Source organism: Natator depressus, chromosome 5 (assembly GCF_965152275.1).
Source record: "Natator depressus isolate rNatDep1 chromosome 5, rNatDep2.hap1, whole genome shotgun sequence".
Classification (NCBI taxonomy): Eukaryota; Metazoa; Chordata; order Testudines; family Cheloniidae; genus Natator; species Natator depressus.
Genome location: NC_134238.1, coordinates 124,291,805 through 124,317,377, shown reverse-complemented (window position 1 = coordinate 124,317,377; position 25,573 = coordinate 124,291,805). Strand labels below are relative to the sequence as shown.

Sequence of the window (25,573 nt, the reverse complement as noted above, 5' to 3'; positions counted from 1 at the left end):
TTTTAAAAATGTGAAAAATTTAAAATATATTTTTAAGGAAAATTTTTGATTTTGTAAAAAAACCATTTCCCAACTAAAATGCTTTTAATTCAAAACATTTCAACCAGCTATACTGTTGTCTCATAACAGTGGAGCTGCCCAAGAAACAGCTAGTTCAATTTTTCTCTACTAAGGCAGAAGAAGAGACAGACTTTTTTTTTGACATCTTAGACCAGGTTTTCTGTTTCAGTTCAAGCAATAGAACGTCCTCGTGAAAGTTGTAGACACAGGCTATTCTGGTTTCCCATCAGTCCACTATTTGTCATTGTCCCTTGTAGAATAAAGTAGAAATATTGAGCCAAATCAGCTGGGAGGAAGAATTTAATCAGAAAAATGTCAATGATAATTGGGAATGATTTAAGAACACCTTACTAGATGCCCCAAAAGCCACAATCCCACAAATGAGGTAAATGGCTGTGCTGGTTAAAAAAAACCCCTGGTTTAGATGGGAAGTGAAGGCAGCTGCCAAAAATAATTTAAAAAATAATATATAGCAAATGGAAGAAACGGGAAGTTGATAGTAATAAATATACATTAGAAGTTAGGAATTGTAAGAAATTGATAAGGGAAGCCAAGGGACATAAGGAGACCTCTATGGCCAGCAGAGTTAAGGAGAATGAGAAGGAATTTTTTAAATATATCAAGAACAAAAATAATCCTGTCAGTGGTATTAGTCCATTACTAGATGGAAGTAGTAGAATTATTCAAAACAGTGAGGAAAAGGCAGAAGTGTTCAATAATTATTTCTGTTCTTGATGTATTCTCATCATATGGTGATAACCTCTTTCCATTCCCCTAGTGTCTCTGGAGGATGTTAAAAATAAGCTACTAAAGTTAGACATTTTTAAATTTGCAGTTTCAGATAACTTGCATCGAAGAGTTTTAAAGGAGGTGGCAGAGGAGCTTGCTGGACCATTAATGGTGATTTTCAATAAATCTTGGAGCACTGCAGAGGTTCCAGAAGAGTGGAAGAAAGCTAAAGCTGTGCCAATTTTTAAAAGGACAAACGGGGATGACCCTAGTAATTATATGCCTGTCAACCTGACATAGATCCTGGGCAAGATAATGAATCAACTGATATGGGACTCTTGGACCCTAGAGCAAGTGTGACATACAGTGTGGTGCCTCCTCCTTTCCCCCCATACCTATCACTCCAGAACTAGCTATAGCCCTCAATGGCGGTTCTCCAGTCATGGAGCTGAACAAGATCTCCCAGTGTGATGCTGGGGCCATAAGAGCTAATACACGTAGGGCTAGAGAGGTTGTTTTACACCTCTGTATTTGTCACTGGTGTGATCACTACTGGAATACTGTGTCTAGTTCTGGTGTCCACAAGTCAAGAAGGATGTTGATAAATTGGAGTGGGTTCAGAGAAGAGCCATGAGAATGATTAAAGGATTAGAAAACAGGCCTTATAGCGAGAGACTCCAGGAGCTCAATCTATTTAGCTTAACAAAGAGAAGGTTAAGGGGTGACTTAACTACAGAGCACCTACAGGAAGAACAAATATTTAATAATGGACTCATCAGACTAGTAGAGAACGGTATAACATGATCTAGTGCCTGGAAGTTAAAGCTAAACAAATTGAGACTATAAATACAGCACACATTTTTAACGGTGAGCGTTAATTAATCATTGGAACAATTTACCAAGGGCCGTGATGGATTCTCCACCACTGACCATTTTAAATCAGGATTGAATGTTTTTCTAAAAGGAATTATTGTGAGGGAAGTTCTGTGGACTTTGCTAGATCAGATTAGATGATGACAGTGGTCCTTCTGGACTATGAATAAAGACAGAGCTGGGCAAAACTCAAACACAACTTTTTTTCAGCAAAAAAAGATTCAGTGGCACCAAAACGTTTACTGAATTCAGGTTGATTTCACCAAATTGCTTTGTTTAAAAACACCCTAAAATAAATTCCGCCCAAAACAAAACATTTTGTTTCTACACGTTCAAAACAAAACATATTGATTTTTCAATTCAAAACAACTTTGTTTCAGAATTTGCTATATTTTTATTTAAATTGTTTTAAAATATTTTAAAAATCCTCAAAATGTTTCATTCTATCTGACACAAATTTTTTTGATTTGCAGAAAATTTCAAAAAAAAATGTTCATTTTTGGTTTAGCCTAAAACAATTGTTTTCTTTTTCTTTGGGGAGGAGGTTGGGGCGAATTGTCACAAAACCAAAAAATCAGGTACTCACCCAGCTCTGCATGACAGTTCCATCATAGCTGGTTGGGACCCAAAAGGGACAAACGGCCTGATCCAAAGCCCACTGAAGTCAATGGGAAGACTTCCATTGACTTCATTTGGTTTAGGATCTAACAGGCTACCATACTCAAGTTTGAGCATCCAAGTCATAAGCAAGCATATACTGGTAATTAGAAAGGCAACAGTGGGTTTGCATTAAAACTGGAGATAATGAAATGGAATAATGAAGCAGGTGCAGACAGAAACAAAGAGTTGCTATGTATAAAAGGGCCTGAATATTTATGGCACTGCAGTCCAACCGTCTTGGTATCCAGATCCTAATGAAGTGATGAAGACAGAATTAGAGTTGGAGATGAAATTATCAGCCTCTTTGTGCCATGGAGCTGGGCTAGGTCAGGCACTCTGCGTGCTGCTCCAACTACTGGATTTCTATTCTGTCCCAAGCACTTGACAGTATTGATGTGCATTTGATTAAAATGGACTATCTAGTTATACAACAGAGCAGAGATTCTGCATAACATGAGGGGTGTGTTTCAGTAGAGAAAATATCAGCTGTAGAACGGTCACTGCTTTTATGCTGAGGCTGGGGAAGTGGCTACCTCTTCTTAGTGCAGTAGGAATCTGCAGGATCCAAGCTTTGATTTTTACGAAACACAAAGACTGAGGTTTACAAAGCTACCTAAGAGATTTAGAGGCACAATTTCCATTGAAATTACTTGGAGTTTGTGGCCTAACTCCCCTCATCTCAGTCTCAGATTCTAACCCTTAACTGCCAAAACATCTTTTGGACTGTGACCCCTGTGTAACGGCTGCTCTGCTGCCTGAGTCTGCAGAGAGTCTGACACAATAGCTTATCTCCACAGGCCATTTTAGGGAGCATCCCTGCCATTGCTGCGCCATTGGAAAAGGCTCCATTAGTGCTGACACTGGATGCTCATGTAGCCCAGTTGCCCATGTTTTTGTCATGACGTTGTGCTGGAAGCAGGATTCTATGATACAAATGCTGTCAGCTGGTCTGCTCTAAAGCTCCCACCCATTCCTAGCACTGATGGAGCCGTCTGGGGTGATGGTAGGAGATTTTCCTGCAATTGTCAGACTTGGCCCACCAGAGGGTGAAGGTCAACTCTGATCGGCTTTGGGAGGATAATATTTAATATAAATGTTGCCAGTTTTATATAGTGCAGGCTGGGGCAGGGGAATATGAGCCTGTCTCTTTAAATCTGAGTCGCTGTAAGAACAGGGAAACCAGCCTGTGACCCACAGAACCTGCTTAAGAGCCTTCAAAGACGCCATGAGCCATTTGAGCTCCCCTGCTGTCTCAACAGCAGCATCCCAAAACCGGTAGAATACCTAGAGACAATAGCTCTGAAGAGTCAGGCAACAATTCTCAGATGGGAATGAGCCAGTGAGAAGAAGGAAAACAAGGAGCCTTGTCTGTGCAGCAAGGTGCACAAGTTTGACTAAAGGGGTGCTTTAAAATCAATGTAGTTAAATTGGTTGGAAAGCACTGTCTTAAATCCATTCACCCTAGCTGATACTGATTCATCTTAAGTCAATTTCTTGCTGAATTAAGTTAACTTGCCTTAACAGGAGAGGAAGGATGGTGCAATGGGAAGGGCACTTGCCTGGGATTTAGGGGACCTGGGCTGAGTTCCAGGCTCTACCACAGTCTACCTGGTAACCATGGACAACTCACTTAATCTCTCTGTGCCTAGGTTCCCCATCTGTAAAATAGGGACAACAGCCCAGCCCTACCTCAAAGGGAAGTTGGGAAGATAAATGCATTAAAGACAACAAGGTGCTCGGCTCCAATGGTGATGGGGGCCAGAGAAGTACAGAAGCCAGATTAAAAAGTGTTTTGCACCACTTTAACTAAATCCCAATTTAAAATAATGATTTAAGTGAAACCGTTGCAGCTTTAGCCCTAGTCAGGGACCAGGACCCTGCAATGGCTAGTGCTGTACAAACACAACAAAAAGATGGGCCCGGGTGTAGAGTTTACAGTCTAAATGCCTCAGGGGTCTTTTGGGTACGTACCTTCCTTTGTTTAAATTAAACAGTTTTAAACATTTTAAAAATCAAATTTTTGGAACTGTTTTAAAATGCTCTGTCTCTACAAAGGTTTGCAAATTGCAGCTGGATTTTGCAAAGTGTTTTTATCTCTGATTCCTTCAGCCCAGAAACTTGCCTTTAAAAAGAATGCCTTTTCCTTTCCCTCAAAACAAGAAATGTTGCTTTGGTGCCTGCAAAATTTTTGGTCTAGTGTGGAATTTTTATAGCGTGCCAGCGTGGCTTTGAATTTCAAAAGGGATTGTTAGTAATTGGCCAGAGTCCATTTTTAAAAATTAATATTGTTTTAAAAGGGGCATAAGTTGTTTGTGTCCCAGCATGGGTTTTGAAAGTTTTGTTGGGTCTAGCTGGCTTCTTTTATTTGGTTTCTTTGGTTTCTTTTGTTGTTGTTGCCTTTTCCCCCCTCCCTCTCTTTGTTTTAAAAAGGGAAATGTTTCATTTTGCCAGCAGGCTTTCATTTTAAAAGGGAAACTGATTATTGCCAGCCTGTTTGCTCAAATTGACATCTGGAAGAGCAGACTGATAGAAAGTGCAATAGACTGCTTAGCAAGAATATTGCATATTATGTCATGTCTGACTCTGAAGCACGAGACATGGAATTCACCCTCTTGCAGAAAAAGGCAGCTAATTTGCACACTAATCTACATACCTGCTTCCCCCACCCCCACCCCTTTCCCCGCATTGACTTCAAATGTAGTTATGCATGCTTAGTAGCTCTGAGAATCATGCCCTGGGGTGAAATCCTGGCCTCTTTGAAGTCTACTGCAAAACTCCCATTGACTTCACTAGGGCCAGAATTTAACCGTAGGTGTCTAAATTCAGGCACCTAGAAATAGGCCACTTTTGAACATCATGCCTTGAATGAATTCCTCTGCTCCGTTTACCGCCACACTGCAGCTGGGGAGGGGAACCACGGATCCAAGGACTGGCACGAACATAACTGTACTGCTAGACCTTTCCCACCGCCCCACACACTATAACAACAAGAGCTAAATCCTGAGCCATCCTACCTAATCTTGGACAACCTCCGAAATCCACATCGGAGGGACCTGTGTAATCTCTCTGCACCAAGAAGAATCTCTGTTCAGTGTCCCCAGGACTGTGCTCCCACCTACAGAGCCAAAATCCCATGTGGGCCATGGTGCTGCTGATGTGGAGAAGCAGGTTGGAAGGGCTTGTACTAGAAGTTGCAGCCTGGTCAATAGGAGCTGAGGTCTCCATCCTACAGTCACATAAGGCAAAGCCCATTTGCTCAGACTTAGCTGCTGTCCCAGGCTCTGGATTGTATCCTTTGTGCATCTGTATTGTGTTTTTTTCCTCTTTACACAACTAAAACAAGGTGGCAAAAAACACCCAAGCACAGTTGGGTCCCAAATAACAGTGTTTAGTAAACATACACTACCATGAAAGGCCTAGCTACACATACACAGGGCTCTGACTGGCTTCTGTCAGCTTCCAAAACCTAGAACACAATGAGCACCACAATAGGGCTCACAAACTACTTCAAGGGATACTGCCCTAGTCCTATACGTTACAATCAGGTCATTCTGTTTGCTTCCTTTTGAAGATGGTGCTGCTGCAGCTGCAGCTGAATCGCCTGGAAGTGCCAAGTGCTAGGGCACGATCCTGTTGATGTTGCTCTGTATTTCAGAGCAACCTCAGATGGATGTTGTGAGGCATACAAAGGGCCAGATTCTCGGCTGGTGCAAATCAGGGCAACTCCACTGAAGTCAGCAGAGCTACACTGATTTACACCTGCCACAGATCTGGCCCTTACTGTCCAGAGAGCATGGGGGCTCTTTGAACAAGAGGCCTGACACGATGTAATTATTTAGGATTACCATTCTTCTTCTTCTCATATGTCAGCATAACAAAAGGAAGAGCGAGAGAAGTCTTGGCACATGATAGCTACAGACCCCTATGCTCTGCTGCTAGCTGACTGCCTGCTGCGGCCGACCAGCATCTGCCTCCATATTACCTCTGGTTCTCAGAAGCCCATTATGTTATTAGGTAGTAGCAGCTTGGTAAAAATTAGAGCCATTGGTTTATGGGAAGGAGAATCTGCTCTGTAGAACATTAGTTTCTCAGCTTAGCCATGTATCTGCTCAGGAACCAGGGAGCACTGGAGCTGTGGCCTGCTAACAATAAGGGGGACCACTTACCAGGCCCACAGGGTCTCCTCTGAGCCATGTGCCAGGTAAATAGCTCTGGATTCCTAGAGCTAAGGGCTGCCAGGAAGGAGAAACAACAAAGGTGATGTTTCCAGGCAACAGCCTGGAAACTCTAAAGCAATAGGCTGTTTTAGCCTTTCGTCTCAGCTGTGCACATCAATCAAGCCAGCATCCCAGGAGTGGAGGAGCTGTGGGCTGCCAAAATACATTCAGCACTTTTTCTAACAAAATATTTACCTGTTAAAATGTCACCTTCCTCTTTTATCCGAGGCCCTGAGGTTTTGCTTCTTTGTAGGCAAAGCTAGAAATGGTTTGGAGGCAGGAGGATTTCTGTTCTCTCTGGCCAGCCACAGACCAGCTGCATTCAAACGGAGCTCTGCTGGCTCTTACATGCACACAGCTCAAGTGACTGTGACAGGATGAAAGGATGTTCCTTGTCTTCAAAACACTCCACAAAAAACAATCACTTGCTTAAAACCATCTCCAGTATGAATTTAGCTAAACTGTTTCACTAGCGAAGTTTAGAAAGTAAAATATGGACCAGGACAAATGTCTTTTTTTCTTGGAATGCTCTTTAGTTTTGCCACCAGCTACCATTTTCATCCCTGTGCCTCTCATTGAAATCTCTGGAAACTACAGAAAATGGACACTGCTCCTAATATTGTTACCTCATCCTCTGAAGCCAAACTCCAAACCATATTTCAGCAAAACTCTGGGCTTTGAAGAATGAGGAATGCTTTGTGAGAACATTCGGATTTCTTCGAACTAAAATGTTCTCTAACTTTTAAAAATTTCTTCCACTGGAAAAAGGGAGAAGAATGAGAAAGTGAGGTTCTCCCACCAAAATTAAATAAATTTTAGCCATTAAAAATTTCATAATTCTTCTTCATTTCAAATGGAAAGGAACACATTTTCTATTCTGACAGGTTTTTGACTCTAAACATTCTCAGTAGAGCTGCTTGGAAATTTTTTGTAAAAACAATTTTCCACTGGAAAATGATACTTCAACTAAACCATTTTCTTTTTTGCAAAATCTGTCAATTTCAATGAAATTCCTTTTAAAAAACTGGAAATGCTGAAACATCCTGTTTTGACACTTTCAGAACAAAAAGTTTCAAGTTTTTATTTTGAAATTTACATTTTTATATAAAAAAATTTAAAAATGGGAAGAAGGAGGATCCTGGGAACTACAGGCCAGTCAGCCTCACCTCAGTCCCTGGAAAAATCATGGAGCAGGTCCTCAAAGAATCAATCCTGAAGCACTTACATGAGAGGAAAGTGATCAGGAACAGTCAGCATGGATTCACCAAGGGAAGGTCATGCCTGACTAATCTAATCGCCTTTTATGATGAGATTACTGGTTCTGTGGATGAAGGGAAAGCAGTGGATGTATTGTTTCTTGACTTTAGCAAAGCTTTTGACACGGTCTCCCACAGTATTCTTGTCAGCAAGTTAAGGAAGTATGGGCTAGATGAATGCACTATAAGGTGGGTAGAAAGCTGGCTAGATTGTCGGGCTCAACGGGTAGTGATCAATGGCTCCATGTCTAGTTGGCAGCCGGTGTCAAGTGGAGTGCCCCAGGGGTCGGTCCTGGGGCCGGTTTTGTTCAATATCTTCATAAATGATCTGGAGGATGGTGTGGATTGCACTCTCAGCAAATTTGCAGATGATACTAAACTGGGAGGAGTGGTAGATACGCTGGAGGGGAGGGATAGGATACAGAAGGACCTAGACAAATTGGAGGATTGGGCCAAAAGAAATCTGATGAGGTTCAATAAGGATAAGTGCAGGGTCCTGCACTTAGGATGGAAGAATCCAATGCACTGCTACAGACTAGGGACCGAATGGCTAGGCAGCAGTTCTGCGGAAAAGGACCTAGGGGTGACAGTGGACGAGAAGCTGGATATGAGTCAGCAGTGTGCCCTTGTTGCCAAGAAGGCCAATGGCATTTTGGGATGTATAAGTAGGGGCATAGCGAGCAGATCGAGGGATGTGATCGTTCCCCTCTATTCGACACTGGTGAGGCCTCATCTGGAGTACTGTGTCCAGTTTTGGGCCCCACACTACAAGAAGGATGTGGATAAATTGGAGAGAGTCCAGCGAAGGGCAACAAAAATGATTAGGGGTCTAGAGCACATGACTTATGAAGAGAGGCTGAGGGAGCTGGGATTGTTTAGTCTGCAGAAGAGAAGAATGAGGGGGGATTTGATAGCTGCTTTCAACTACCTGAAAGGGGGTTCCAAAGAGGATGGCTCTAGACTGTTCTCAATGGTAGCAGATGACAGAACGAGGAGTAATGGTCTCAAGTTGCAATGGGGGAGGTTTAGATTGGATATTAGGAAAAACTTTTTCACTAAGAGGGTGGTGAATCACTGGAATGCGTTACCTAGGGAGGTGGTAGAATCTCCTTCCTTAGAGGTTTTTAAGGTCAGGCTTGACAAAGCCCTGGCTGGGATGATTTAACTGGGAATTGGTCCTGCTTCGAGCAGGGGGTTGGACTAGATGACCTTCTGGGGTCCCTTCCAACCCTGATATTCTATGATTCTATGATTCTATGATCTCAAAGAACAACAGTTACGAGAAGGCGGTAACTGTTTTTCTTCTTCGAGTGGTTGCTCATGTCGATTTCAAGTAGGTGACTCCCAAGCCTTACCTAGGAGGTGGGTTCAGAGTTCATGGAATCGCTGATTGTAGCACCGCTCTGCCAAAAGCCCCATCGTCTCTGCCCTGCTGTAATGGCATAGTACGAGATAGCTGCCAGGTGCACTTCTATTGATGATACTGACAGACCTTGCTGTTTTAGGTGCAGCAAATAGTCCAGGATAAAAGGAACTGATGTCTGTAAAGGTGGAGGGTGTTTTTGTAATGTTGAAATGGAGAATCTTTTCTACTTGGCCAGATGGATGGCCCTAGTGGAGGGCTTCCTGATGCTAAGAAGGACCTCTCTAACAGCATCTGAGCATGTGAGCTCCGAGGGATTTAGCCATGGAGTTTCCATGCCGTGAGATGGAGAGACTGGACATTGGGATGCTGGAGGCGGCCGTGGTCCTGTGTGATCAAGTCCAGGACTAGGGGCAGGGTTATCTGTGAGTTCACAGACAGGTCTAGAAGCGTGATGAACCAATGCTGGCAAGGCCATGCTGGTGCTATTAAGATAATTGATGGTACCACCCATAGGCGCCAACTTCCCCTCTACCTGGGGGTGCTCGACCCCCCCCCCCAGACCCTACCCCCACTCCACCCCTTCCCCCAAGACCCCGCCCCGCCTCTTTCCCACCTCTTCCCCTGAGTGTGCTGTGTCCCTGCTCCTCCCTCTCCCTCCCGGAGCCAACCTGTTTTGTGGTGGGCAGGAGGCGCTGGGAGAGAGTGGGAGCAGTGATTAGCGGGGCCGCCGCCAGAGGAGAGGCACTGGGGGGACAGGGGGGAGCTTGGCTGCCAGTGGGTGCTGAGCACCCGCTAATTTTTCTCCATGGGTGCTCCAGGGCTGGAGCATCTATGAAGTCGGCACCTATGCTACCTCCCTTCTGCAGGACCTTGTTTACAAGCCAGAAGGGCGGGTAAGGGTATAGTAGATGGCCCTTCCATCTCTTGTCCCCATGGAGGTTCCCAGGCTACAGATGATGGAGGGTCCCATGCCTCCAAAATCACTGACTAGGATCTGGACCCCAGCCCTTGGGCTTGGTAGCAGGCCTGGGTCCACTGCAGTGGCCACGACATCAGCGGCAATGGCTGCCCTCCATCTTGTCTGGAGTGGTGCCGCGAGCGGTGCCGGCTTTGCCTAGAGGTGTACAACTCTGCCTCCGAGTCCAGTGAGGACTCTGACCCGGGCGACCAAGGCCGTGTGGAGCAAGACAGCGCCAGGGAGTGGTGCGGAGGTGAGGACAAGCGGTGCTTCATCATCGCCGGCTTGCCCCTAGAGGACACAATGCTTCTTTGTGGTGTCGGTGCCTGTGCGGGGGACTGCGCCATCATTGCTATGCGGTCCCTAGCCACCTCAAAGTCATCCGGCGTGGAGGGAAGGTCTAAGTCCTCCTCCCGAGACTCCCGCATTAGAACCAGACTCGACAGACCTCCCTGTGAGGCAAGAGTCGATGGTGCTGGCTGAGTCGGAGCTGGAGCAGGGTGTCCCAGCATGGGACACACCCCACTGGTGCCTCCTCATTCCACTGCTCTAGTGGGAGAGCGACCTCTGTTGGTATTCTTTCTTTTGTGCAGCACTGGCGAATGCGAGCGGTGCAGGGCACTTGCACTGGAGGAGGTCTTTGGTGCCATGGAGTGGCGGTGCCGAGGGCCCCTGGAGCCCGAGTCCTTTCTCAGTGCTGTGGCCTCTCTTACTAAGGCTGGCGCGCTCCACGCTGAAGTGCTGGGCGTGAGGGACGAAGCCTGTGCCAGCTGGGGATGAAGGGCTGACTCTATGAGGAGTAGTTTCAGCCTCAAGTCCCTCTCCTTCTTAGTCCTTGGGCAGAAGCCTCTACAGATTTTGCACTTCTCAGTCTGATGGGCTTCCCCCAAACACTTTAAACAGGAGTTGCACTTCCCTCCCTTTGGCATAGGCTTCAGACAAGGCCCGCATGGCTTAAATCCTTGAGACTGAGTCAAGCCCCGGTCCCCGAGAGGGGAAACTAAGTTTTAAACTATTTACAGATATGACTAGAAAGAGTCCGGTAGGGGACTGCTTGCCATAGCAAGAGAAGAGCTGTTCCAATGACCGTCACTAGTGGTAAGAAGGAACTGAAGAGGCGGTGGGTCAGCAGGGACCTATATACACGGCCTCCAGGAGGCTCCACAGCTGACCTGATGGGTACCACTAAAGGAAAAACCTTCAGATGACTGTGCACTCCTACTTGGAACTGACATGAGCAAGCACTTGAAGAATATATTTTTTTCAGAATTTCATATTGTGAAAAATTTCAAAATTTTGGCTTTTTGTCCAGATTTGGGAGGAAAAAGTTTTAAACTTTCAAAATTTGTCACAGGATGGAAAATCCCTTTTCCAACCAGCTTGAACTCTGACTAAATTGTTTCACAGAAAATTTCAGGCTCTCAACATTTTGTACCATTTCAAATGAAAATGAATTAAAGATTTATAAAAATTTTCTCAAATTGCTATTTCATTTTCTAACCAGTCAGTGGAGTTACTTTGGATTTAAACCAATGCAAATTCAAAGTTTCACTCATTTAACTAAATTAGTTTGTTGACTCTCCTTGTGTAGACACTCTTAATTCAATTTAAAGTTGGATTAAATTGATATAACTGAATGCAATAAGGAATTGAATTAAACTAAACTGAAATATTGTTTTAACCGAAATCCATATATAAACCACGTTTAAATTGAATTTAGAGTGCCCACACAGGGTTTTGCACTAGTTTAACTAAACCATTTTAAAATTAGATCTTTATTTAAACTGGTGCAACTTTGAATATAGACAAGGCCCTTGTTCTTCCTCATTCTGTTAAGAGATTTCATTACAAATGGTTCCTCTTAAGACAAAACCTTCAGTACAGAATCAGCCATTTAGTATTTTTCTTGGAAATCAATTTTTTTCTGCTTATGAATTTTCCATGAAGAGACTGTGAAATTCTCACATTTGTTGCTACTTGAAATTATATATAAACTAATTTGGGGAACAGTTCTTAGTCTACAGTTCGTTCAGACTGCAAAGATTACCACCAAATATGTAATTTACACTGTCACATACGCAATTAACTTCTGGAACTTATTTAGCAGTAATTTATGGAATTAAATGGACACTGCAGGAAGCTAGAACTATATGTTCGATGTTTTCATTGGTAGAATGTACCATGTTGTTGAGTTACCCAAGACATCCAATCAAAATAAAGAAACAGCACCATATGACTTATGTAAGTAACCAATACAGAGCAAAATGTGGTTATTACAACTGAATATAGAATTCAAAATGTACTTTCAGCATATATTCATGCACTGAAGGTAAACATTTTGGTTTAGCAAGTAGTCATGGTAGTCGAGTTTGAGCACTTGAATATTTATGGAAAGGGAATACAAAAGGGTTGAATATATGGTTGGATCAAAATTCCCTTTAGAATTTTTAATGACTATTTGCAGACTCTTTTCCCCCCCTGCTATTCACTCGGCTCCAGAAATTTGCACTCCTAAGGACTGACTAGTGAGCAAGGCCTTGTTTACACTAGAAAAGGGGTATAGTATATAGCCATATTAGCAAACCCTTCTAAGGTAGATGCAGCTTACACTGGCTTTTGACGGTATGACTTATACCAGCTCCCTGAGTGGTGCTTTTGCCAGTATAAAAATGTTACAAGCAAACCCACCATCCTAACGGACATTACTATACTGCCAAAAGTTTTTAGTGTAGACTGAGCCTTGAGGGACAGCTTAAAGGGGCACAGGCAGCTTGAAATCTAGTCAGTTTTAAATAAATTAGTTTAAAGCAGTTTCAGCGATTGCACCTGCCCCTCGCTGCCTTGCCACATTTTGTGGTTTCCCCGTCATATGTTAATATGTAATGCTGTTCTCTCCTCTGCTGCTGTCTGAAACACTCTCACAAGCAAAAAAGAGGAACGAACTGACTGCAAAGGAGAGATGGTGAAACTAGCTGTACACAAAATGCTGCCAGATGTGCAGTGCGTGATCCAGAATAGAGATTGTTTTGGTGCAGGCTATTCTTTTTCCAATATAACAATCTTGGGTGTTACGTTGTGCATCCGACTGAAAGATAATTTTTTTTAAAAGTTGGCAATCTCTCTTAAAAATCACTCTGCTGGAGGGCCATCAGACAGGACGGGATTCACTGGCGGCCGTAGGATAAAAGCATAGCTGCAACTAATGTTTGAACTTTTTACGTCCATCCTTATTTCTTTTCTAAACTATTGTACGAGGCTTTGGGATTGTTTCTCTGCTTGGGTCAGTAATGTCATCTGTGCCGATGCAAATTGGGTGCACTGCGTTAGAGTTCTAATGTGGTAGCATTTACACCAGGGCAATGTTTGTGTAAAATGAGTGTGTGAGGTGCCAGGCAATGGAGAATCTAGCCTTCTGTCTCTAGTAGCAGTATCAAGAGCTGGGTAAACTTCTAACCATTGTTCTGACACTGAACTTTGCTGGATGCTCCTGTTTCTATTTTGTTTCCGGGACTGAGACTTGCCGGGAAGGTCTGTTTAACGGGACTGCCCTGCCGGCTGTTTGGTATATGCTGCCTGGGAGAGGTACCGCTCAGAGTGAGTGACAACCGCCATGCAAATGCCGCCATAAGAGTTAAGTTGTGAGCTAACAATGGTCAGAAGCAGGGTGAGCACCCACTTCCTGTCACGTTTTCCTGTCTCACAAACACTGTGAGTGCAGTTTGCCACACTGCTTTAAGATACTTCACAGCGCCTGAGGTTGAGATGCTGACAGATGCCTGTTTAGAAGTTAAATTACAGCTGGACAAAACTGGGAACAATTCTTTGGCTAAAGTTCCCCTGAATTTCACTTCCCATGGATTTTGTCTTTTTCAGATACTTCTCTGACACCCGCATACCATAGTATCTGAGGATCTCACAATCTTTAACATACTCACCCTCACCCTGTGAGGCAGGGCAGTGCAGTTATCCCATTGGCTAGAGGGGAAACTGAGGCACAGCACGAGTCAGTGACTTGCCCGTGGTCAATCTGTGGCAGAGCAGGGATTTGAACCCAAGTCCTGGGCTAGTGCCCTAACCGCTGGATCATGTTTCTTATAGTCATAGAGTATAAGGTCAGAAGAGACCACCCGATCATCTAGTCTGACTCCTGATACATCATAGGCCACTAAACCCCACCCAGTTCTTCCTGTATTGAGCCCAATAACCTGGATCAGACGAATGCAGCACAGTCCTCTGGACACTATTCAATTTTACTGCCAGGGCGTTCTCTGTAGGAGCCCTATGGAGCTGGAACACGGTGGCCCGGTTCAGCCCAGATCGATCAGTCCCCCTGCCGCACGACACAAACACATCTTCTTTCAGAGGGCTGTTGGTGGAGGGGTTGTTGGGGGCCATTGGGGAATTCAGTGTTTCGTGTGTGCTGCCTGGGTACACAGTCTTGCTGTATGTTGCAGGGCTAGTATTTCAATTTGGATTGATAGTGTTTGTTCAAGGTGCATCAGGGGTTCACACAGGCACCAGGCGTAATAATCTACATTTAGGGCATGCCTACACTTGCCATTTAAAGCAGAAAAAGTCCTTTTTTTGCACAAAAACCATGGGAGCATCTACATTTGCCAATGACTTTTTGCGGTAAAACTCAGAAGTTTCACCACAAAAAGAAAACCACCTCCACGAGAGGTGTACAGCTCTTACTGGTGATGCTTTTGCAGTGATGTGCAAGTGAAGACACATTCTTCCTGTTTACAGAGCTTTTAGCTTACGCAGGATATCCCAGTGACCACTCTGGCCAGCAGTTCTGCTGCTCAGACACCAGGTAAACAGACGTTTGCCCCTTCCGGTGTAAAGCCCCAGGAACTTTGAAACTCCCCTTCCTGTTTTCTTGGCAAGTGCTCACTTATCATCTGACCAGGTGACAATGGCTGCTCCGTGGAGCAAACGATCCCCTGCTTGGAGCAATGCTGAGCTACTGGAGCCGATCAGCGTTTGTGGAGAGGAGGCTGTGCAGGGACTCAGGATGCCCCGCGATCACACCCTTCCCACAAGACCGATTGTCAAAATGGAGTGAGCTGCACTGTGGGATAGCTGCCCTCAGTGCGCTGCTCTCATGGGCAATGGAAATGCTGCAAATGTAAACACGATCTGACGCCAGCGCTTTCTTTCATGGGTTCACTATCACCGTTGAAACTGACAGCGCAAAAACTCTTCAAGTGTAGTCGTAGCCTAAGTTAGACACAAAACTAGTTTTGGGGGGAAATCTGTACTTGTGTTTTGAAGCTGCAAAAGGAAGAGATGCCTCCCACTCCAGAGAGACGAACACTGGACTGGAGGGCTGGAGTTTCAGCTCTGCCAATGAGGGTATGTCTACATGGCAAAAAACCTATCCGGCAGCGAGTCTCAAAACCCAGGTCAACTGACATAGGCACTAAAAATAGCAGTGTAAACATTCCTGCTCACATCAGAGCTCAGGCTCTGAAACTTGGGGGAAAAGATCTGCAAAAGGAGCAAAGAAGGCACTTTTGTGATCAAAGAGACTTGTATAAGTAGCATCTGCACCAGATATCATGAGTGCTGCACACGAGGTGAAGTTAAACTGGTTCCAGTGTTTCTCCTCTGGTGATAGAGAAGAAGTGTTTCTTAAAGTCTACATTTTTGGTTCAAAAAGATAAATTAATTCTTCACGTAATAAAGCCCCTGAACTCAGCTTATCATAGAGCTTCTTACACTACAGCACTCTCATTTACCTATAACCACAATATCCTGCTTCAAAAGCAGAACACGTCATCGTCTTGCTGTTGGCCATGGTTTTCCTGTTGCTTTAGCTGAAAAGAAGGCTTTTTATACAAGCTCTGTTCAATGCTGTGTGCTGTGCCGAGGAGCGCTGAAGATGATTTCATATTGTCCCATATGCGGAAAGCCCGTTTACTTTGGTAAGTTTCTTCCATTGGAAGCAAGAGCCCTTTTTTTTATGTTTCTTTAAATGGTAAATGAAGCCAGGCACTTTCTGTTCTACTTCTCTTACATTTGCAGTTAGTGACCCTCCGTTCATCATGGCACTTCATCTGCTGGATATCTAATCAGTTTCAGACAGCCAGTTAAAAGTCATTTCAGTGATTGCTTCTCATTCCCTGTTCCAGTTTTTGTGCTTAAAAAAAAATCACATTTTCCTGTTTTTAAAAATATTTTTCTTCCCCTGTTGTTATGTGAAAGACCCCCACAAACCGGAGAAGCTGACTCACTCTGACTATACCAGGGCAGCGGCACTATGAGAAGTGCTGGCGATTGCACAAAGTGAATAAACTGAACAAAAATAGAGAGAAACATTTTTTCTCTAATTTCTTTCAGTCTTAGATGATACTTTTAATAACGGAAGGAAAAGCATTTTCAGACAGAAGTATGATTTTTAAGTTGATGGTGCTCTGTAAAGCTCAAAAGCTTGTCTCTTTGAGCAACAGGAGTTGGTGTAATAAAACATTACCTCAACAAGCAACCTCTTTAATACATTGTCTCTCTATGTATAAATATAATCAGTTCTGAATTATGTGGATGTCTGGATAGAAAACCTCAAGATCAGTCCTCCAAAATTAAACAGGATTGATATGAATTTCCTTCCAAATTTGCTATGAAATATTTTGGCAATGGACAGGAAAAGTTTACTCAACATGTTTCAAAAAGTACTATGAATGTGTTAACTGCTTTTATTAATGAACTGATAAGATAAGATAAAGCTACAAAACATCTTTCGGAACCTAGAAGTGATTTATAGTTTCTCAGATCATATTTGCAATGGTGCAGTAGGCCCTTATAATACCGCTTGGCTTCATATGAAATAGGACTGCTACAGTGTACAAAGTGATAGAGAAACAAGAATGGGTCTACTGTGCAAAAAGATACATGGAAAAGGTTTGCTCACTTTTTAAGTTAGCAGTTGTTTCAAGTGATTTATAGGATGAATTTTGGCTTTTTATTTTTAAATCACCAGCTACTCTGAGGACCGTGCATGCCATGTGTTGGGCTATGGGATAGGGTTATCAGGAGCTCAGTACTTGAATACTACGAAGGGTAGGGGGGAGTATATTGATGGGGTGCTCACAAATCCATGCTTATAGGACATGAGGGAGCACTCAAAAGGGGAGGGGGTTTTGATGAAGATTCACTTGGCTTTCCAGGAAGAGGTTGGAATTTGGAAGAATCCATCTTGTTCCATTTTAGGTTAGTCCAGTAAAAGCCAGCAGCAGCTTCTTCCATTTGCCCTTTGTCTCCCCACTGTTCCCACTTCTGTTTCCTGGGGTTAAAATTACCCAAGATGCCCAGAAAAGATCTGCATAGCAGGGTGAGGTCCTCATTGCTGTGTCTCATTAAGATTCCGATCCCTAGCCAAAAGGTCCCATCTGTGACCAAAGCGTAATTCCGCACCATGAGCCGCATTACCCCTGTGCGGGCAGAGGCAGAGAAATGAGTGGATCCAGGTGGTGACAGGGCCCAGAAAGGAGGTTGCTACCTGCACAACATTGCCCTCCTCTCATCACCTCGTGGAAGCCCCTGGGTGCTCCAAGGGGATCCGTTCCACTGGTTGGGACGGGCCAAAGCAAGGACTAGAGGAGGCAGAATGGGGGGAAATCAGTGCTTGCTGTAGGAACATCCACTCTGGTCTACCCCGTGGGAGCACCATAACCTGTTCACGGTGGCCTTATCAGTATTAACTCACGCGCTGTCCCCTCCTGCTCTCTGAAACCGCCCCCGAGAGGGCCTGAATGAAGCAGTTGCCTGGGGGATGATGTGCGCATTGGAGAGCAAATTGCGTGGCTATGGGGCCTGAAATTCAGGAGGCAGAATGGATGCAAATGGTCTCCATTCAGATAGCACTGACCTCGGGTACTGTGTGGCTTCCTTGGGTCAAGTCCCCTGTCAGTTCTGCAGTGGTTGGCAAGGGGACAAATCCCATTACCCCCCACTATTAAATAATAAAAGCAGAGATTCCATGAATGGGCAATCAGAATTTCCTGTGCTTTATAGTGGGGAAATCCAGGAAGGGGACAATCCAGCCCATTGCTGTCATTGCATTGTTTCTTCATAGACACATATCATGAAAAGTTTGCCTGGAAAAATGCATTTTCCTGAGGTTTCTATTAACCATGAAGAGAGCATATGGGCCTATGCATGTGTGCACATATTTGATAGGATATATTGTGACAAAGTTCCTCCTCTGCCTTGGTGGGTCCTGTGCTTATTGGCGGATTTGCTTGCCTCAGAGGTTCACGGCAGCCCCCAGCTTGGCCACTTTCGTGGCTCAAATCTGCCGTTCACTCAGTTAGCCTCATCACTAGCCAGCATGGGGAAAGGAAGAAGAAGAACAATCCCCGCAGTCTCTGCTGATCCACCTAATAGATCGGGGAACAGGCCAGAGACCTTCCCCTCTGGTGGAACCCACAGTCCAGGTCAACTCCTCCGGTATCAAGTAGGGAGTTACGGGGATGGAGGGATGTGGGGGAACCCGGGCCCGCCCTCTACTCCGGGTTCCAGTCCGGGGCCCTGTGGATTGCAGCTGTCTACAGTGGCTCCTGTAACAGCTGTGTGACAGCTACAACTCCCTGGGCTACTTCCCCATGGCCTCCTCCCAACACCTTCTGTATTCTCACCACAGGACCTTCCTCCTGATGTCTGATAATGTTTGTACTTCTCAGACTTCCAGTAGTATGCGTTCTCACTCTCAGCTTCTTGCGCCTCTTGCTCCCAGCTCCTCACATGCACACCACAAACTGATGTGAGCTCCTTTTTAAACCCAGGTGCCTGATTAGCCTGCCTGTCTTAATTGATTCTAGCAGCTTCTTGATTGGCTGCAGGTGTTCTAATCAGCGTGTCTGTCTTAATTGTTTCCAGAAAGTTCCTGATTGTTCTGGAACCTTCCCTGTTCCCTTACCCAGGGAAAAGGGACCTACTTAACCTGGGGCTAATATATCTGCCATCTATCACTCTCCTGTAGCCATCTGGCCCGACCCTATCACAATATATATATCTACATACTCCCCACCCTTCAGGAGCTGGAGTTAAAGGTGGGAGAACATCTCAGTGATTTCAGGGGGAAAAATCTTACAAGAATGTTGTAAATCATATTAAAAGACATTATTAAAAACCTGGGAAATTCAGGGTTAAGGTTAAATTAAAGAGAAACCAAACATTTTAAAGCATGGGAATGCACAATTCAGGCACCAAACAACCTTAACTCTGCCCCGCCAGAAGTAAAGTTGAGTGCGACTTTGAGGAATTGAATGTGTAACTGTGGGCAGTTGTGTAGTGGAAATAAGAGGGAGCTTGCTGTGGAGGTGAATGCATTTGGGTATTAGTTTTGGCGGCAAGACATGTGGAGAGAGGTTGCGGGGGAGGTGAATGCCCTAACTAGTGATTTCCTTGATTTTTAGTACTCACATTAATAGGAAATGACCTTGAGCTAATTCATTCTAATTGAAGGAAGTTTATTATGGGGGATATATATCTTCCAAACATTATGCAAAATTTATACAAGCCCTCTTAGGCAATGGAACACTTTCATTGTAGCAAATTAATTCCTCTGTTACTTGCTTAAGAATGTGTCACTCACTGCATTATTGGAAATGTTGTGGCTTGCTACATAGAACAGGTCTTATTTCAACAGCTTCATTATTTTCCTTTTTTAAAAAATGTTTTGATGGATTATTTAAAACGTCATAGTTTGGTGCACAGGAACTGCATGATTTTATAGACGCTCTTCTTTGTTAGCAGCTAATGTATCCGCTTAAGTGGTTACAATAGTGCGTGCTTCATTATAACCTTACCTACCAGCATCGTTCACCCTCTGTATCCACTGTAATCCCTGAGTTTCATGGGTTTATAATTCAATCATTTAAAATCACATGAGGCTTAAACTTTATAAAGAGATTGTTTGTCTAGATGCTTTTTTTAGTTATAAATATGATGCAAATTGGACAAATTATGGAGTTTTAAAGAAATGATTTGCATGAGATTTTTTCAAGGAACATAACTTTCAGCCAAAAAAATGGGTTAATTTAAGAATAAAAATTTGGTACAGTTCTGTTTGTGAACTGATATCATTTGATATTTTGAAATGGCTGTTTGAAATATTTATTTTTGAAAAACCACAGATCATATTGCAATTCTATTATGCATTTTTATTTTTAGTAATAATTAGTAATAATAATTGTGTCTGAACACACAAATTGCACCAGTTTACCTCAAAAGCAGCTATAAAATGATTTATTTAAATCAGTCGTTCCCCAAAATTTTACCTCATGCCCCCCAACCTCTGTCCACGCCCTCCCCTCCAAGCCAGGGCCAGGTGTGGGGCCGCAGCTCCAAGAAGGGGCGATGTGGACACAGGTACTGGGGAACTGGTAAGGACACTGGGGCCACAGCTGGGGGCAGGGGTGGGACCGGGAGCGGAGCCTCGGCTGTGGGGCGAGGCCAGCAGTCGAGGCCCCGGGCGTAGGGCCGGCAGTTGGGGCTAGGAATGGAGCTGGGTTGCCCTGTCCCCCGTAGAGGCTTGCCTGGGCCCCAGCTATGCACTCCCTAATGTTCCTTTGCGCCCCGCAGGGGGGGTGTCCCCCAGTTTTGGGACCTCTGATTTAAATGGATGAAAACCCGGGTACAGACACAGATCAATTTAAAGCTGGTTATATTAGTTTAGCTTGCACCTGTACATTTACCAACAGAAGCACAACCAATATTGTCCCGGTTTAAAATTGATTTAAGTGTGTCCACACAGCCTTTTTCATCAGTTAACTAAATCAGTTTAAACATCGTGGGTGAAATCCTGGTCTCATTGAAGTCAAACTCCCATTGATTTCAGTGGGGCCAGGATTTCACCCCACATCTTTAGTTAAACAGGTGCAACTTTGTTTGTAGACCGACCCTAAGGCTTAGTGTCATATACTGCTGTAGAGATAAACAGATCTATTTTAGCATGAATATAATGTTCAGATCCACAGAGACTGGCATTTTCCATGTGCAGTGATCTGTTGGAGCAGGTTCTAAATGACTGAAGCTCTTGTATACTGTCCCTCTTTACACTGGGACAGAGACCACAGCCAACAGACGCAGCTATGCCAGAATACTGCAAAAAAGCAGTTTTCATGCTATCTCCATTCCCAGAGCCCATCCTGCTCCACTGAAGCTGAACAAGTTCAGACTGGAAATAAGGTGTACATTTTAACAGTGAGAGCGATTAACCATTGGAACAACTTACCAAGGGTTGCGGTGGATTCTCCATCCCTGAATATTTTTAAATCAAGATTGGCTCTCTCTCTAAAAGACTTGCTCTAGGATTTATTTTGGCCTGTGTTACACAGGAGGCCAGACTAGATGATCACAGTGGTCCCTTCTGGCCTGGAATCTATGAAATCAAGGTTACTTTTGCCCTTATTTTCAATATTGGCGCAGGAGTGGTCTCTATTTTTGTTCTCAGGGACTGATTCCAATCTCACTAGAGCTGGTCAAAGCTTTTCCTGTTGAAACGTATTTTTTTTTTTATGGAAAGTATTTGCTCAATGAAAAGAATTTTCATGAATTTTTTAAAAAAATTGTTGAGATTTTCAGTGAAAACCCCAAAACAAATCATTTTTGGTTTTGGGGTTTTTGATTAAAACTTGAAATTTGAAAAAAAATTTCAAGCAAAATGAAAAAAAAAAAAAAAAGAGAGAGAGCTTTGCCATTGCACTCTAGCCAACTGCTCATTTGGCTTCTGTATTTGACCTGTCTCTGATCTACATTTCCAATGCAAATCAGGTTAGTTTGTCAGTGTCGTGACTCAAAGGCTTCTGCAGTCTGCTTAATGCTTCTCCTGTAAAGAAGAAACAGGACTTGCCTACAGTGACTGTAAGAGTGTTTCTTTATTCAGGCTGCTGCTCGCCTACAGAGACACCCCGGAGTTCCCGCTGGCTCTCTAGCTCACAGATTGAGCAAAACACTTTAGCACATGCTTAACTGTAAGTACATGAATAGACCCACTGATAGTCACTGAGACTGCTCACCTGCTTAGAGTTAGGCATGTGCTTAAGTACCTTCCTGAATAGGGGCCTAAATGAACAGCCCCTGTGCTCCCTAGTCCTGGTCTGGGCTGAGGAGATCAGTCATTAAGCTCCAATTTGATATCTTCTCCTTGACTTGAGGGGACCTGTTCTATGTGACCTTCATTTGGATTTCAGATGCTGCCAGCATGGTTAGAGGCAGGCATTATCAGCATTACCAATGCACGGTGAGAGGGCACACACGACTAACATCACTGATGTAAACAGCCCTGCCAGCACAGCAACTCGGTGAAGGACAGGCACCTGCCAGGGGATCACAGGACAGATAATGTTTGTGGCCACTATGCAAGTATAGCTGACCTGCTCCTATCACTTGCACTGATTTCAACGGGTATTTTACTATTGACATCCATGGTGGCAAGATTTGGGCCCTATATGATCCAAGTCAGGGGAATGTTTGCATCACCAGAACTGTATCTAGGTCACATTAGCCTGATAAGGGAGGAAGTAACTCAGGGTCACCAGTGGCTCTGCTAATGAGCAGCTCTGAATAGATTCTTTCATTACATGACCTTTTTAAACTGCACCCTCCCTGACTATTCTTTTGTCTTCTTCCTGAGCAATTATTTTTGTAACCTCCCTTCACAAAGGATATCTCCACTGTCAGGTCTGTGCGTCAGGAGGAGGCAGGATGTGATTGAAGCTGTGCGTGAGCAAGGTGAAATGGATTTGTACCAAGTTCACTCTGCACTTGCGTCAGGGTTATTACACTCTTTAGCAAGCCACCGTGCACAAAGGCTGATGAAATCTGAGATGCTGGGTGGGGAAAAAAAAGAAGTGAAGAGCTATCAAAGAGAAGCCTTTCTGCCACAGGCAGAAAATACCAGTCCTAGCTTTGTCAGAGTGCATGACAAGATGGAGCAGCTCACTCAAAAACCAGCACACAGAAGATCTACAGACCAAACCCACACCTGCAAGCATGGGCCATGGCTTGAGATGACAGTTACATTTGTGCAATGGAAAACTGGCTATACTTGCTTTCTGTAGGCCACGCCCTGCAGCTTTTGCCAGTGTCTGTGGAGCCAACGCTCCTGTTGGCTCCCATTGAAAGGTGCTAATAGCTGCCAGCCAGGGACTGATTGAAAGAATCACAGCCCTTGTGAAAACCAATGGGTGCGAAGCACTCTTTCAGGCCCGACAGAATAAACAATCCAACCCCCTTCTGTAGTCAAAACAGCTGCCAATAATGGGGGGTCTGCCACAGGCAAAGGCTGCACCAGAGCTGGGCCTGAGGGCCAAGGTGCTGTGCGTGTGGACCAAGGGGCTAACGCAGGGGCGAGGAGATGGACTGCATATGGTGTGTGCTGGAGGCAGCCAGCCAAGTGAAGGAGCGGTGAGCATGACCCGGAGAGGACGCAGAGGTGCAGGACTTCTTGGGCACAGAACTTGCTGGAAGAGCAGCCATGGGGATTTTTGAGCCAGGAAACTGCCCGCTTTTTGTTTCTATTGTGCTTAGGGGGAAAACAGACTGGATGCACATGTTTTGCAAACAAACAAGATTACATCAAGAATACATCTGACTGGTTTCACTGATTTCTCCTTTTAACGGACCCTCTCCCCCCACCCCACAACACCCAGACTTTGGCTAACTGGCTTTAATAAAGGACTAAGGAAGAACTGAGCATATGATTCCAGATGTGGTGAATTTAGTGTCCCACAGGCCAACCAGCTTGAAGGACTGGATGACTCGTGAGGCGTTTGGGTATGTGGCTAGAACATTAGGGGCCAGATGCTCCTTGTGAAGGGGCAGCTCTGTGCTGCTCCGTCACAGCAAGGTCTCCCCTGAGTACAGGGATCCTCAGATGACAAAGCACTGCCAGAGTCTCCTACATCTATCTCCCCATGTCTTCCTAGAGCTGGAGCCCCGGGGGCATGGGCAAGTGGGGTTCTTGTGAGAATCATCGGAATCCCCTTTCACATCATGCATCTTAGACACAGTTTTGTACTTACTGGGCTGAGGGTGATCAGCTTACACCTTCCTCACTAGCAGCTGTTATTTCTCTTGCTGGGCTGCTGAATGGATGAACTCCAGTTTTTTAGCAAATTCCACTGCCTCACAACCTGTCCTTGGTATCAATTCGCTGATTTTGATTTGCAAGTCCCTGTCCAGCTGCGCTTCAATAAATTGGCCCACTGCTAATATAGCATGCGAGTCCTCCCTGGCATCTGGATATGCCAGCTACACTGATCTCCTCGCATCCTCTGCCAGATCAGGTGTGTGGGGGGAGGATCTCTTCCTTTTCTCTTCTGCTAGCCTTTAGTTGAGTCCTGGCCAACTCAGATGGACCACTGGTTCCTAACTGCACATCAAAAGCTTGTACCTAGAAGAGGTTTAAAATTTTTTTTAAAAAAGTTTTTCTAAGTTGTCCATGGAAAATTTTTATTTTTTGTGTAAATTCAAATGCCAAAATACTTCAGACAAAACTGGGGTCTGTCTCTCTCATGTTGTCTTTCATGAAAATTTTCAAGAGGTCTTGGGTTCATTCTGATAAAGAATGCAAACAAATTTCAGAACCTCATAATGTTTTGCAAAATGGAGTTCTTGTTTTCCAGCCAGCCCTCCTCAGTTTAAGGGGAGAAATCAGTGATGCACTCAGTGCATTTACTTAGTGTAATTTGTTGATGTTCAAAATGTACACAACTCCTGCTCCCTTGGACTGAGGGGATCCCATGCTGCACTCAGGCAATTCCCTTCTGCAGAAACCTCAGCTAAAGTGCAATGGCAAAAATCCCCCTGTAAGTGGTGTTGGTAGCTCAGTGGGTGAACCAGATTGCTTGAGGAGGAGGTGTTATATAACTGATTATTATTATGAAGAGCCAGATAATGTGACCCATAGCCAAGCCTTGTCTCATACTAGTATTGACTGTTACCTTATTGACCTTATAAATAAGGTCCATCATCTCGTTGGTACCTTAGTGTCTGAGGAACTAGGCAGTGTAGAAGAAGAAAAGCTCTGTATGGCTCGAAAGCTTGTCTCGCTTACCAACAGAAGTTGGCCCAATAAAAGATATCACCTCACCCCCACCACGTCTCTCTGAATAACTGTCGTCCCTGGTGGTGAACTGACTGAGAACCAACATTATACAGATTCATTTTTCCATTATGTGGCATTTAAGAAGCTTCTGGATTCCCTGACGTTATCTAATCAAACTCAGGGGGACGATACATTTGCAGTTCAAACTTAAACTGACTTTGAAGTCCATGGAGCTCTGCCAATTTACAGCAGTGAAGGAGGCGGCCTTTCATTTCAGTTTACAAAACACACACGGATAGTAGCCCCGAAGTGGACACTGATCCACAACAGTGACAGGGAGAGGCAGAGATGCCGTTGTATAAGAACACGCAGCCCTGCCCTGTTGCTTATGACTGATCC

General features: G+C 44.4%; 1 protein-coding gene across 1 annotated transcript in view; it reads left to right on the top strand.

Moving 5' to 3' along the window:
* Positions 1 to 15,944: 15,944 nt before the first annotated feature.
* Positions 15,945 to 25,573, top strand: part of LOC141987806 (cysteine-rich protein 1-like) — a 53,143-nt gene continuing 43,514 nt past the window's right edge. Inside the window, exon 1 of the mRNA XM_074953576.1 lies at positions 15,945 to 16,049. Coding sequence (XP_074809677.1) covers positions 16,007 to 16,049 — 43 coding nt within the window. The 5' untranslated portion in view covers positions 15,945 to 16,006. The remainder of the gene's footprint in view (positions 16,050 to 25,573) is intronic.